The 15,572-nt window shown below is 45.0% G+C and overlaps 1 protein-coding gene across 14 annotated transcripts in view; it reads right to left on the reverse strand.

Annotated features, from left to right (window-relative positions):
* ITPR1 (inositol 1,4,5-trisphosphate receptor type 1) overlaps positions 1–15,572 on the reverse strand; it is a 169,940-nt gene that overhangs the window by 119,608 nt on the left and 34,760 nt on the right. For 13 of the 14 annotated variants that reach the window (XM_080605983.1, XM_080605984.1, XM_080605993.1 and 10 more), the window contains 3 exons: positions 5,424–5,539; positions 1,803–1,889; positions 83–241 (listed from right to left, as the gene is read on the reverse strand). In XM_080605983.1, the coding sequence (XP_080462109.1) occupies positions 83–241; positions 1,803–1,889; positions 5,424–5,539 (362 nt within the window). Of the gene's footprint in view, positions 1–82; positions 242–1,802; positions 1,890–5,423; positions 5,540–15,572 lie in introns of those variants that run through there. The other variant, XM_080605986.1, reaches the window with a different exon arrangement.

Consider the following 15,572-nt stretch of genomic DNA (forward strand, 5'->3'; position numbering starts at 1 on the left):
ATTAACTGGAAGACAGACCTCCTGAAACAAGCTTTGCCAAGCTGTGCACAGAACAATACATGAGGATATTCTCAGCACTTACACTGTCTCCAATGGAACGCAGCTTGTAGAAAGGCTGTATGTAGAACCAGGAACCTTCGTTTCCGGCTTCGTCCAAGGTCACCCTCATAGCATTCTTCTCTAGCAGAGCTGGTAGCCTCTTATTTACTGTTAAGTATTTGTTACTTTTTAAGTGAAGCAGCTAGAATAAGAATTAGAGTTCAGTTCTAAGAATGCTCATTTTTCCTCCCCTCAAGAAACAGTGAGCACGTATAGGACAACCACAATATCATACAGGAATCAAAATAAAAGCTAGATGATATCTCATGAAAATATTGATGAATTCATGCACAATTTCACTGGCACATATTTCAGTAAATATATAGTCTTAGAGCACAAAACATCTTCAACTAATCTGTTTCTTCTCCAGCAAAGGATAAACACTTAGAAATGCCCACATCATTTTACAACAGCCTGCTCAAAGACCCAGGACCAAAAGCTGTAAAATGTAAGGCACTAAGTAGTTTTCCCTGTTCAGAAGGTGGTGGTGTAAAGTAAGGCTGATCTTATATTACTTTGCTCAGGCTGATTCGTTTAACAGAAAACTCTACTGCTTTTTTGAAGACTCTCTTCAAAAAGCCCCATTCCACAACCCTCCACTGCGTTAACAGCTCACACAGGCTGCACACAGTCAGCATGAAAATGCAAACTGCAACAGGGCACAGCCTAGTTCCTCAGCTGTTGTTCAAAATACCTGTTGCCACATTTCCAGTAACTTCAAATACTTTTGTATAGACAATTTTGATGTTTTTTGATTATTAAAAATAGTGGTTACTCACAGTACATTTTGACCACAGTGAAAATACAGGCAAAAGCTTATCAGTGCTCTTAGTAGTGCAAATGCTTGTAGTCCTGTTAAAATTGACAGTATTTATCTCTCCTCAGATAAGTAAAACTAGATTTCTTGCCTCAAACATACAGACAAATAGCACATTTAATTCAACCAAGGCTGATGCTTCTGAGCCCTTCCTCAATCAGGTTGCTCCAAAGCCTACAACTGCTTTGCCAACCAACTTCTTGCAACAACAACAAAAAAACCCCTCATGTCCATTCTTCTTGTCACTTACTCTGATTATATCAAACCAAAACCAGCTGGTAATCATCACTTCTTCTAAAGGGCTGCAGCACTCTACCTAGAGAAGCATGTCTGCTCTGGTTTCAGGGTGAACCAGAACCTGCTGCATATTCCTTTCCCCATTTATTAAAAACACGCCTTTCTTTATTACACAGTTATTGTACTTTTCATTTTTCTTGGGTTTGATGTATGACTTTGATTTTTTTCATTCCCTGCAACTAGTATAACCTTTGTTTAAATGGACCACAATGACTTATATGGCTTCACTCTCCTTTGGGGCAGTTTAGTGCTTGATATTTCAACATCTGACTGCAAGATAGTGTCTGTGCCACGTTCCACATGGCCAACTATAATGTAAGCACAAAAAAGAAATATTCCCAAATTTATACAGTGACCTCAGAGGGGAAAAAGCACAGCTAACCCATAATAAAAAAAATGAATCTATCCGTATCCTCACGGAGATCACAGCCATACACCCAATTCTTGCTTCACAGGACCATACCTCAGGATGCTGTCCACCAGGCAAAGCTACAGATTCTTGTCTACAAATTTCACAAGTTTAAATTCACATTGCACAGGATTTAGCTTAAACTCCCCCGTTCAGCTTGCAAAGATGTTCACAACCTACCTGGATAACGTTGCCATACTGGATCACCGTTCCCAGCAGCTTTCTGTTTTCAGTTTCGTTCTGTTTCTTTTCCAAATCTGCGGCATGCTGACATGAAAAGAGAATAATTCACTTGCTGTTTTATAAGCAGCGTGGCCAAACAACTAAGATGCTTTAAGAGTATTTCACAGAACTACAAAAAATGTGAACATCTGATAGAGCAAGATTTCCTTTTCCTAATTTCCAATAGTATAATTTCCAATTCCCTTTTTCAGTTGCTTAGGAAGATAACGAACATTTAAAAGCTATGTGTTTTGACTTTGACACATTTGATAAATAGCTGCTACAAGACGGAAGACGAGGCATTAGAAAACAACAAAACACCTACGGGGGGGAAGGAGAAAAGGGATGGTAACAACCCAAGCCAGGAAGTCTATATTCCTTTCTACTGACTTCTATAAAAAATGAAAGGAAAGGACTTTTACTTTGGTTCGTTATTTTACTTTGCCAGTACAGGCGCCCATTCTTCCACAATCTGTCTTTTTACAATGAATCTGATCACCTCTGTCACACAGCAGGATTATTTAGAAGGCATTTACATTTGCCCACGGGAGCTCTAAGTGCACAAGGTCCTGACTTTCCAGCATCACAGAGCTCACGCCTCATTAGGTACCACTCGGTGCTGCATTACAGACTGGCTGGGAAAATACAGCTGTGCACTTCTGCATCATACCAGCACATTAATAAAAGGAAAAACATATGCAAAATAGAAAAACTAATCCCTATGATTATTCAATTTAATAAGTTAATTTATAACCCATCCATATAAGCCAACCAGCTCTTCTTTACAATGGCTGACGTTTGCCATCCGCTCTACATCCTCACTATTCTCTTGTACTTTTTTGTACTGTACTGTTTTGTATTGTACTTTTGTACTGTTTTGTTTAAAAACAAGTAAGCTATTTAAAACCATTTTTAAACCTTTTCATTTGGTAAAGAAATTCACTTCCCATGAAAGTTGATTTTTTAATAAGAAATAATTATTTTAACATGCATCTGGGTAATAGTGATTTAAAACTAGACTTTTTAGGAGGCTAAGCATGAATGTTTATGACTCGGTTCTCAAGAATCTCAAGGACTATGCTAGGCCCAATTTCCTCTTGGAGGAAAAGAGACTGCCCGCAATTCCCAACTATATTAAGTAGTTAAAAAAGACAGCTTAGCTACTGCAAATGAAGAGCTGTATCTACACTGTTTTAAAGTTTCACCTTCTTCAGCTTACAAAAATTTGCTATTTTTAGGAGTTCTGCTAGGTATGATAAGTGGTTCTTTCTCCAGGAGAACCTGCAATACAGTTGCTCATTTAAACACAAAAATACATTCAGAAATACAATGCAGCATAATTCTTTTTATTATTTTTTCTTGATTTCACAGTACTCCACTGAAAAACAATTTATTCAGGTAAGACACTAATACCCCTCAACTATCAACGAGGATCACAAACAAGAGGGCTTCTCTGCCTGCACAGGATTGGGTGCCACAATTATTGTAACTAAAGAGAACGGTGTATTCTGTGAAAACATAATGAAGTCTTTGGACAGATTTCAGAAGCACATACCAAATCTGACAATCACTCAAGAAAAGCACTTTCTCTGGCCACTAGATGTCAGCTTCTCAAGCAGCACTGATTCTTGATACCAAAGAAAGACAAGTGTCCCAGATTTTAAATCCCTTAAATGGCATTAACTTAAAATAACCTGACCTCAGCATTGAGCGTGCCACAGCAGACAATAAATTCCACCAGGAGGCAAACAGAAGCCAAAAAAGGCAAGTGATGATGAATACATCTTGCACCGCCGATTTTGTTAAAAACTATAGGCACTGATAAAGAAGTCCAATCAGAGGCAGAGGTATCTGCTGCACGCACATGTCTTGGGGGCACAGCCTGCTTCCCCCCCAGCACACACTATGCAAAATGCAGGGGTTTTGGTGTACTCTATGTACCAATAAATGACACGCTCTTATACCGGGCAGAAAATTAAGTTTTGATGTATGAATGATGCGCATGGGACCAGGTTATTTTAAAGCCATGCATCAGACCCAGGTAGACCTGATGTAGCACATCCTCCAGAACAGGTTAGCCTTATGTAGAAGTAATGCATATTGAACCATTTCCAAAAAAACTGTAAAGTACTCAAATCCTTTCACCTAATCTAGTACGCGGTTCATGCACGGTGGCACTTCTCTGTACAAACATCCCTCAGCTGGAGACAAGTACTGGCAATATCTAATCCTGGATTTCCAGAGGGGCCCCGTCACAAACCAGTAAAACATCAGCTGAATATTACAAGTCTCGAACACCTGAGCTGGCATGTACTGAGGAAAGAGAAGACGACTTTAAATGACACTGTAATCCAGCGCAATTACATGGTGCTTTCCTCCAGGCATGAGGCAGTGCTTAGAACTTACCTGTCTTTAAATTCCATGAACTCGCACACATATCCTGCAGACATAAACTCTCCCCTTCCCTTACCCACCAGAAAAACAAAACCCAGAATCCTCTGACACTTCAAGCTTGATGGCACGGTCTCCTTCTCTTATCATCATTAAAGGGGCAGGAGAAACGCGGCACAAGTGAGGGACCTCTGTGTTACAGCCAGTACAGAAATAACTTTCTCCTTGCCCAGTTAATACTTCTGGGTTATAAAATTATGTTTTCAGAAGCAAAATGAGTCAAACAGCCTTTCTGAAATGCAGGCGCAAGGCAGCCATATGGCAATCAGCAAATGACACTCTCCTACAGGGCCATTTTGTATTTCAGTCTTCAATGAGCTTAATATAGGCTTTAAGAAACTAAAAATATTTAGAATTGTAATTTTGACATGAAGTACTCCAGCTATGTAATTTTAACATAAACATGCAGTTTATTTAACTCTAAAGTCAACAGATGGTATTTAAGTTAGCTGGCTTTTTGGTGTGAAAAAAAGGAACTCTAGAACCAGCAATCAACTGCCTTACCGGGTTTTCAACTGCTGAATGTCAACATTTTCGCCAGAAAAAATATTAAATACTGCAAGCTAATAAGGAAGGAGAGGCTGTCTGGCCTTATAATTAGTCATAATTACCCATCAACCTTTACATGTATCCCAGCAGCAATATTTGTGTGAGGCACCTCAATAGATTTATCAGACTATCAGATTTATTTAGCTCATGGCATCTGCCAGCACAGCTAACGCCCGTGACTTCATGCACCGAGGCACAACGCCTGAGAACCTGCTCCTGTGCAGTTGTTTGAAGGGTTCTGGTTTTATGCTATTAAAGGATGCCCCCCAAATGCCCCCGGAGAGCACTGCTGCAGTTAGCACAGGTTAACGACAAAAGCTTGAATTGCTCTCGTGACTCTAACCCAGTACCACACACACTGCTGGTGGACACAGACCTCAAAGAGCACGTTACCTATCATAAATCAGAGGATGCTTGTAAGTCACATCTCAGTGAACGTCTCAAAAGGAGTCTCGGGTACTGATTTTGATAGACTTCTCTGATATTTCCTTGTTAACAGTGTCAGGTTGATTGGAAATAATTAAAGCAGTATGGATGAGAGCGTTTATGATCAACGGCAGCCCAAAACTGAATACTTACGTGTAGCTTATTGAGCAGCACTGCATCTGTTGTGCTGTTAGCTCCAGGCTTTGCTGCTTTCCAGAACTGCTTCTGAGCAGAGTACCGGTTCATGGGACATAGTTTGAACAGGCAATCTATGAAAACAATGAAACAAACAGAGAAAGTGCTTCAACCAGTCATAATTAGCTGGGCTTTTGCTGCTAGTATTGTCCAAATATTTGAGCAGCAAGGAAAGATTTATGAACAAATTCCAGAAAGCTCTTGATCAGACACATGCTTTTTTGGGCAACAGGAACATTGCCCCATGAATGATAAAAATTAACTGTTGCTGCCAAACATCTGATGCAAGAGCAGAAAATTCATCACTTGTCCCGGTCAAAAACCCCACCATACTAAAATGGTAACGCTTTTCAGCGCTTTCCCAGGCAAACAGATTGATTTTACTCACTCACAACTTTTACTTTTTATACTTTAGCAGGTATATTGCTTCACCCAATGTTAGTGTTTAGGGGTGTTTATTTATTTATTTATTTATTAATAAATCAAATCACTTTATTGCTAAGGAAAATGACAGGCAAAGAACTGGAGAAACTTACATAATAAGTAGCAATGGTAGAAGAAAATACCCCCAAACAACAGCAGGAAAACGCAAAGAAACATTCACAGCACAGCTCAGAGGTGGCAGTAAACCCCTTGGGTGCCAGGTTCTTTACCAAGTTCATCGACACTTTATTTAACATTCTGCCTGGCAAAAGCCAGGAATTACAGCTGATTAGTCTTATTAGAAATACGTTTTCATATTAAAGAGATGCTAGCCTATCAGTAATACAACTAAATTAGCTGCATTTAGTATTTTTTCATCTGTTGCCAAGCAACTGTACACGCAAAAAATAATAAATTAAGCTATTCAAAGACAGCGCCTGAAGTAGCAGCCTCGAAGTTTAACCAAAGTGCCCCAAATGCCAGGACAGCTGCCCCCAGCACCTCTTTGGTGACGGTGTGGAATAAGACTTGAGGCTACTAATTCCCGTCGTACTTCCAAGGACTACTGACGCATGCTTGCGGGCAAGCACTAGAACATGGGAAGCAGCAAACCACGGAGAGACCAACCTGGGGGTTTTATCTGCTTCACTGGAAGTGTGCCCTGAGCGGGGCATTGGGATGGCCACCTCCACGCTGCTCATGCTCAAAGAACAACACAACGCGCTGGGGCACCGCCTGCCTGTCCAACCCTTCCTCGAGAGCATGCCGGGCAATGTCAAACCCCTCTGACAGAAGGGCAAAGGTCTTCAAAATGAAATACTCCTCTAACGGGGCGAAGCACCAGTGGCAGATCTGTCTTTCATCCCGCAGTGAGCCACTGACGGCCACGCTGGGCGCTCACTGGTTCCAAAGCACCGCCGCGCCTCCCGCAGGTTGCTGCGATGCCAGGAGAGGACACGGCAGGAGCTGGGCACGGCCCTGGGGACCCCTGAGGGCGCGCTGCACGCCGGGGAAGGAGAGGAAGAGCTGAGGTCAGGGGCAGGGCCTTCCTTTAGGTGCATCTGTCCGGAGACACGTCCTCCGCCTGGCACTGCCAGCATATGGCTTCTGAACAGCTAGAAGTGGAAACTGAAGAGCAAACTACACTTTCCAGGTACGCTCTCTTCAACACCCTTTTCATTTACAGGAAGATGATTCATCGAGATTGACAGCACGGAATGGGATTCAAGAAGCCACCGCAGACTTGCACTTTCAGAGGCTGCATTGTAAGCAACACATCAGTTATAAAAGTTTCTATTTTTGCTCAAACCACCAGTTCACACTGACAGCAATTAACACACAGAACTGCATAGAAGAATTAATTGTATGCTAGATTTAGTCACAGTGCAAGTGTATTTTTTCAGCCTTTTCAGTCAAGAAAGTTTTCAAGTTAGGCTCAACTTGCACATGGAAAAGTGCCGGCACCCCCTCTCCTCCCTCGAGCACAAGGGGAGAGGTCTGCAAGTGTTTGACCTTCTTCCGTGCAACAGGGGAAAATATAACATAGTTTTCTTAGGTTTTCTTCCTAGTTAGAAGACTACAAATCTAAAAACTAACAATAAAAAGCACCCAAGACTCCTAAAACAAATATTAATTAGAAAACGATTTCTTAAGTGGCTGAGGAGATGAACTTGGCCTTGTTTGCCATTCACCTTACCGCGACCACCAGAGGCTGGTTAGCACCGCATGCATTTTACCATGGATCAAACCTATGGCCAGAAAGCTTTTAGATCTCCAGGTTCCCCCGGCTTCTGTGTTTACAAAAATCAACATGCAAGCGCGTGCTCGCTGAGCACCACCACGGTCACAAGTCTGCAATCCACGGAAGTGACGGCGGTGTTATACAGACCAAGTACTTGTCAGACGCGGTACGTGGGGAAGGTCGCTCAGTTTCTAACAGATCCGAGATGAAGGCAAAGTAGTTGACTTGCCAGCAGCTGAAACCACCCGCTCCCTGCTCTGGTCACGGATTCAGGAGAAAGCCGATAAATAAAAGCCATCGCTGCAGCGTAATCTCATCTTACTAAACAGTGTTTGCTGAACTTTAACGACGAAGGAATGCATTTTGTTTTCAGATCTTCGTGATACATGGGAAAAACGTCAGAGTCGCACACTGAGTCAGCAGGAAAATAAAATAACCCGTAACTGCTGATTAAGTGAGGACACGTCGTCAGGCACCAACTGAGCAAAGTCCTGCAGGAAAAAAGCGGCTGTGTAACTGTGTATTACCTCATCGCGCCCAGGGGTAATGAATGACGTTGCACAGACACGCATTCAAATGCATTCACCTGTTTCCAGGCGAAATTTTGTTCTTTAGCCAGCAGTTGCCTTCAGAAAAGGGGGCTTAGTGCACGATTGTGCCCTGCAGCCACACACTCAAGTTCTCGCTGCCGGGACACTCAGATCCCCACGGGGCCTCTGCCACCTGAAGCTCGCTGAAGTATGCCAGGAATGCCTGCTTACCCTCTGCATGTACCAGCATCGCGGAGGAGTAATGGAAGGATGCTGGAAACACTAGAAAATTCCATGTTCTCAAGTGTTTGGGGATTCAAGAGTGAAACCTGCCAGCTAGATTACTCCAGTCTTACTTTATTAGGGATAAATAAATTACTGCAATCCCTCCTACCCCACGCTCCTCATGCTCTCATCTCCCTCTCCCTTTCTCTCCTGTTGTGCTAGACCTCGCTCCCTTCCCACCCAGTCCTGGTCTCCCGGCGTGCAGCCTTCCCTTCCAGCCCCAGCCCTCCTGTCTGACCAGTCCCTGCTTTCATCCCGAGTGATGTATCCGGCCCCCAATCCAGCCTTCTCTTCCCCCGCACCTTTGCCACGACAATAACGGACAGGTCCCCACCTAACACGTGAGGAAGGAGTACGTTTCACCCAGACGCTCAGGACCAGGCTGAAGGGCCGCGCCACGGTGGTTTCACACACCTCCACATCAGCAAGCTGCCCCAAAGCCAGACCTGGGCCTGTTCTGTGCACGGTGGGCACGGCACGCACAGCTTTTGCTATCGTAGCAAAATGAAAAACCTGACCAGACTTTTTTGCTTAATGGACTGTTTTAACGCACGCTGTCAATGGAAGAAGCCCACCTGGCCGCCGTGCTCCGGGCAGCCCAGCAGGACGCGGGGCTCCCTCCGGTGCCTGCTCCCCATTTGGATATGTTCAGCTGCAGGGGAAGCGGCCAACCCTCCTCTGGTGGCAGAGCCGACAGCCTTCTGCAGTGGCCTGAAACCACAGCCTAGTGGTTATCAGAGTACTACAAGTCAGGAATGCAGACTTCATCCCCCATAGCCAGGGTCAGTATGAAAACCCTGGAATTGCCAACAGAAGAGGTCTTGATTCTGTGCCCAGAAAAACCTGGGGTTTTGGCGCGGGGAAAGGAAGGCAGGCAGCTGTAAGAATGGCAAAAACCTGCTCAGCGTTTCCCTCTGGTCTTTTACTACTTGGGCTAAGTTGTAAAATTGTTCAGGAATTTCAAAAACATTGGGGAAGGAGAATTACATTTCTTCTCTCCTTGTTCCTAGGTTGGGAAATATTTTGGAGCCACAAAAATTGCTTGGTGGCAAGACAGACCTTCCTCACACCTCTGGAGTTTATACCATCGATTGCGATCACCTCAGCATATTTGCCTTGTTACGTGTTATTTTTTATTATGATTAAAATCAATCAAAAGAATCCAACGAACAACTGGCATTTCAAGAAAATTCTTGAAAAGCCATGATAAATCCAAAACATCTGTTGGGTGCCTTTACTTGCTTCCACAAGTGATAGAAAAAGAAGAGCCAAACCAGCAAAGTAAACTGCTGAAAAGGCACCAGGTTTTCCACCTTTTGTGCCCCCTCCCCAGTCAGACTCCATCAAAGCACCAAGGAAAGTTCAAGCTGCATTCAAAGATTAATCTCTCAGATTTTTTTTTTTTTTTAGCAACTTGATTAAAAGTTGCATGGGAGTTTCAATAGCATTTAGGTGGCATATTAATATTATTGTAAGAGAAAACGGAAAACTTGCCCAAACTGCAAGCATCTGTTAGCAGAGAGTCTGGAGGGATTTGGAGAAGCAGGTGTAGTATTTCAGAGCCCACCCAAGCCCATCACTTGCTCTCACCACAAGCCAGACAACCCGAACTCAAGAAGGCACGTGCAACCCCCACCTTCCCTGGGGAGGGTTTCTGCACCGCTTGGCGCTCTGACAGATGTCATTGTGCCAAACCCACCCGCTGCACGTGAAGCTCGGGAAGCTGCTAAAGTGCACCGCCGGCGTTGAACGCTCCTCGTGGCGCCTGAGCTGGCCAACGCGGGTGACAGCCAGACAACAGCTGCTGTGAAGGCTTTCCACCTTCGCTACGTTAAGGGCATGACCAGCTCCTGTCAGTTTGGAGTCGCAGTTGGTGACTTCAAAAATAAGCAAGACGACAGCCCTTCTCACAAAGCCTCCTTCAGGGCACTTCCACCTGAGGAAAAGCCACCAAGAGGAAGATACTTATAAGTCACTTGTAAGTCACTAAGTGACTTGTAAGTCACTAAGTCACTTACAAAACCTGTTGAATATTTAACCCCAACACAGTTGGTTCTTACTTGAAAAAAATACTTGATAAAACCCAACTCCTTTTTGCACAGCAATACTAAAATTAAATGAAAATTAGCAGCTCCCCATTGAAATTTCGCAGTTCCTCTTTAGTCTTTATACTTCGATACCCGACATTTCCCCCAAGGTCAAAGCCCAGGGTAGAAGATATAATAAAAATCAGTACGCTTATAAATATAAGAATAACAAGAAAGACGAAGAGTTAATGCAGCTGGCAACGATGGAAATATTCTCAAGACAAGTTCTCCACATCGTATTTACGAAAGTTTCACGGCCTCAATGCCCTCACAAAGATGGTAACACTCCACATGGACGCAGAGATTATTTCAAGACTCTTTTGTGTTTAAGTGAAATACTTTCATGCAGGAGGTACGCAGAATAATAAAATATCCATATATTCAGTCACAGGCAAGTTTCGCCTTCCCAGAAGGCCCTGCACTACTACATTGTCTATTTCTGTACTTGCTTTTTCTGATGTTTAAAATGAATAGATGACAGCCTAAGAGGTTCAAAGAATATAGAACAAAAGCGGCTACAGAAATGTGTTGATTATTAATCATTCCTGCACTTCCATAAAGAGGGAGAAAAAAGAACCTGATCTACTGAAATTACTGTCTTTGTGATGGGAAGACATCTTTTCATTTTCAATTTGCAGCGCACAAGCTTTGCTAGGAGTACAGCAGCTCATTGCCAAGGCGCACTGAATGCTTGACCTTCTGTCCCAGCAGAGCCCACTCCAACAGCAGCTCCAGCAAAAAAGGCAAAAAAAACAATTTGCCAAATAAAAGACCACTGAAATCTCCTCCCAAGTTGCCAACAGTTCTGTCACATACCTGGGGAAAATTCAAAAGCAGGTCAGAAGGACATTTGTAAGCCCAGCCCAAAGACCTCTTGGTGACCACGTATGTCACTGTCTCTGGAACCCCGCACCAGTTACACGACAAAATACGTTCGAGGTTTCTGCTGCTGTGAAATCTGTTGCCTCCCTTCTGCATGCCGTTGCATCCTGCCTGTTACAAGAACTTTGAATGTTTTTCTTTTTAAAGCACAAAAGAAAAATCACCCTTGCAACCAACATTTAAACGGAAAGGCTGCATGATCTATGATCTAAGTATATTTTTACATTAAAATAACCACCCTCCATTCACATCTGCGAGACGTTAGGGCAACCACCCTGTCGCCATTGTACTCATTTGTGCACGGCTCTGCCGATGGAAATCGCTACTTCATTTTTTCAAGCTGTAACAACATAGGAAATAAAGTAATTATTAACCGAGAGCTCATACACAAAACCAGACAAAGGAAGGGGACTAGACCGGTGATTTCAGAGAAAGAAGATACACCTGGAAGATGGCCCCTGAATATCAATGCCTATTAAATCAGCAGCATTCATTAATACAGTATTCATTAGAAAGCAATGGTGTTTAAACGCAAAGCAGGACATGACTCCGCACAACACTAAGTAACTTGAGAGCAATAAACTGCATGCTTACATGCACAGCGTGGCCAAATTTACTGCAGGATAAGGCTGTTTTTCAGCGAAAAACGAGTAAGGTAACTTCCTTCTGACCAGGAAAAGCAAGGCCAGCTCCCCACCGGCAGGGAAAGGTAACCTGGCGGTGCTCTGCGCACACTGCTCTTCCTCCGGGTGCACGGAGAGCAAAAGCAGAGGCAGCTCCCCGTGTTAGAGGCAAAAACCCTCCAGAAGCCCTCAGAGACCACAAGGGTGACCAAGCGCCCAAAAAACTACCAAAAGACTAACAAGAGAGAAACACCTTCAGGTAAACATTTTAGGTACCGAAGAGTTCAGGATACACCAATGTTTGTTTTATTTCTGCATGTAACCTCTTTGGTCTCCTTCAGAAAGAAAGCTGCTACTCGAAAAGAGAGAAATATTTAGACACTGGATATACAGGCAGCTCCAAAAGGAAACATTTGCAGGAAAGACCAGATACGTTTCCCAGTCTCTGGTATGAGCAAGGCTGAGCGAAGGCTCTGTGCAAATGCAAAGCCACGAGGGGCAGCAGCGCAAGGAGAGGGGACAAAAAGCCAGCTGCGCTTAACTACAACAACTCCCTTTTTTTAATTGCAACTTATCCCATTTGACTCCAAGCGATCTGACAGGCTCCTCGCAGCTGAGGGCGGCACCACCATGGACCTGTCCCCCTGGGTGGGTGACCAGGGACACGACAGTGACACAGCCCCAGCGGCCCCGCCGGGTATCCTGGAGAGCATTAAGGAGCCACTCGTATCTGCAGGCACAGAGGGTAATTCAGAGCAGGAGAAGCTACTTGAATTAAGCTAAGAATAATCTCAAGGACCTTTAAAAAGTCAAAACACCAGGGTGGCTCCTGGCGAGTGAGAAATACAAGCCAGAAAAAACTCTACGTGCTGAGGAGAGGGGAAAAGACAAGGCAGAAGCCCCCACAAACGGCCCAGAGAAGAGCTCGCAACTGCAGCCATTAATCTGAACGGATCCAGGCTCTCAAGGAAAGCTACTGGTTCCACTGAGCGTTTTTACTGTCTTAGCTCATCTCTGTCTCCGGTCCAGCACGACAGAAATCCTGCACCAGGGGTGAGCCTTGCCAAGAGGCAAGTCCAGAGGCCAACCCCTCCCCTCTCCCACAAGCACCGAAAATTAAGTTTTACACGCTGCAAGGAGCGGTGTGTCATACTTTATTCGAAGAGAACTCAGCGAGCTAACATACGTAAGAATTGCAGAAACATTTTTAAGTGAACTGTCTTGGCTCTAGGCTTTGTCACAAGCTGGAGAGCTGCACTCTTCACTCAGGAAGCCATCCGCTATCTGCCTTTTTATAGTTTACACGAAAAATCCCGCTGCGAGGCACTAAAACACAAATCTCAGCACATGAGCATTGGGACAGCCTTCCTCAAAACCTTCGGGTCTTTCCAGCATCCATCTGTAGCATTTTATGGCAGCAGCAAATCAAAGCATGATCTGCTGGCTGTATTTCATCTTCTTTCAACCGCTCGCCCCTTGGATTTCATTTTCACGTTTGCTTCTTCACTTGCTCCTGCTTTTCCGGAATAAAGTTCCTGCTCGAAATGGGTCAGGAAGCGGGGGCAGGAGGCGGGGAAGGGCTTGGACGGCTCTGCGCAGGAAGAACAAGGCGCAGATCGAGTTACAGGCACCATCTGAGAGCATCGGCCCGAGCGGTATGGAAAGAATATGGCTCTGCTGTGAGACGCCGCTGGCGTGCCTGACCGGCGGAGAAAGGGCTGCTTCTGGTTAAGAGCGGTTTGCGTGCGCGCTGTAAGGGACCAGCCACGCAGCAGCACGGGAAACAAAAGGCAAAATGTGCAGCTGTTCAACGAAGTAACTCGATTTCCAGCTTTTAAATGCATTTGGCTTACAAGAAAACTCGCATTGCCAAAAAAAAGAAGTTTGAGGGGCATTAAATGATTATTTGATAGTATTACTGGAGTCTAGGTTAGAAGAACTGAAGAAATAAAACTGAAATCAGTGCTTTAATTCTTCTTATGCTAACCAACTGCTTGGGAGACTTTGCCTGAAGTGTACGTTTGTTCCTTTCCTCCACTGCCTGCTACCTTCCTGATGGTTGGCCCCGCTGCCTTCTGCACGAGTGCAGACACCGCAGGTTCACTGCTCTGGAAGACCCTCAGAGAGCTGACCCAGCCCATCCCTCCCTCTGACAGGCAGCATGAACTGTGCCTGCTCCATCCCTGACAGCTCCCAAGGTGCTGGCTCCAGTGCTCTGCTATTTCTGTACCTAAACCGTTCGTTTTTATTGTTTGAGCCCCATCTCTGCCTTCCCTTTGCAGGTGTGCAGAACAGCACAGCCCCATCTCTGCCGTGTTCGCAGGCTCCTGTGCTGCGGCCCCGCAGCTATCAGGACACAGGAGATGAGAACTGTTCGGGACCATTCCACCCTCTGGATTTTCTCTCGTTGGCTCCCATCTTTCAGTACGAGGTGCGCCACTGAGCAAGATACTCCACTTGAGGCTCCACCAGGAAGTAAAATTGGAAAAAATAATTACTTACTATGTCTTTTGGCAATGTTTCTTTTCATATATTCCAAGGCAGCAATTGCACTTTTTGTAACAGCACGGCACTGACTCCTCCCGTTCAAGCCGTGATTCCTATAATCCCCAGCCCCGCTCCCAGGGAACCGCTGTGTCTGCCTGTTCTCCTCCTCCCCGGATTCAGTCAGCTAAGTGCAGCCTTTGACACATGCCCCCACTGAACTGCAGGGACATTTTTCAAACCATTTCTTTGTTTTTCAAGGTAATTCTGAGTGTAAATTGAGTAAATTCCCAGGTTTTCTTCTCTGCGAAGCTTGCAGGAGACAGCCGGCTGTGCAGATGCAATTACCAGCAGCACGGCAGCGTTCACCCGGAGCTAGAGTAGGGCACAGCATCACAAGGCATGTGCTGCCACACAGACGTCCAAACTCCCAGTAAACTGCTTATAGGTGGACTTGAGCAGCACGATTTCAAGAGCTTAGCAAGGCAAAGGAAGATGCAACAACAACAAGAAGCCAGACCTGCCTTAATTACAGGAAACAGCACCCTGGAGTTGACTAGAGCGGCGTCATGCTGCTGAACTGCGCTGCGCTCTCCTGCGCATGGAGTACAACTCCAGCATCCCCATCCATTTTCCCAATCTAAAGGCTTTATTCCTCCCTTTCCTTTCCCGTGCTTGGCTTGAGCCTTTCACCTCGCTCGCTGAGGCCCTCTCCCTCTCTCTACTTTAAACAGCCGCCACCCTGCTGGCAGGGGACCAGAGGTGCTCTCGCTGAAGCCTCTCAGAGGATGCTCCTCAATCCGTCCCAGCTCGCTCCCTCGCTGCACGCCACTCCCCTTCTCAGGAACAGAGCACAGAACACGCCAACAAATCATGCAGCTAATTAAAATTTGGCCGAGTCCTCCATAACGTAGTCTTCGCACTAAAGATCGCACTCCGGCTGTCACTTTCAAAAGCAGATTATGCTGACAAGGTATACACAGCAAACGCAAGTGCTGCCGTATATTGCATCTGCCCCAGCTGCCTGCAGCAGCACACCGGCGTGTCACGGC

This window comes from Anser brachyrhynchus (assembly GCF_964034855.1).
Source record: "Anser brachyrhynchus genome assembly, chromosome: 10".
Lineage (NCBI taxonomy): Eukaryota > Metazoa > Chordata > Aves > Anseriformes > Anatidae > Anser > Anser brachyrhynchus.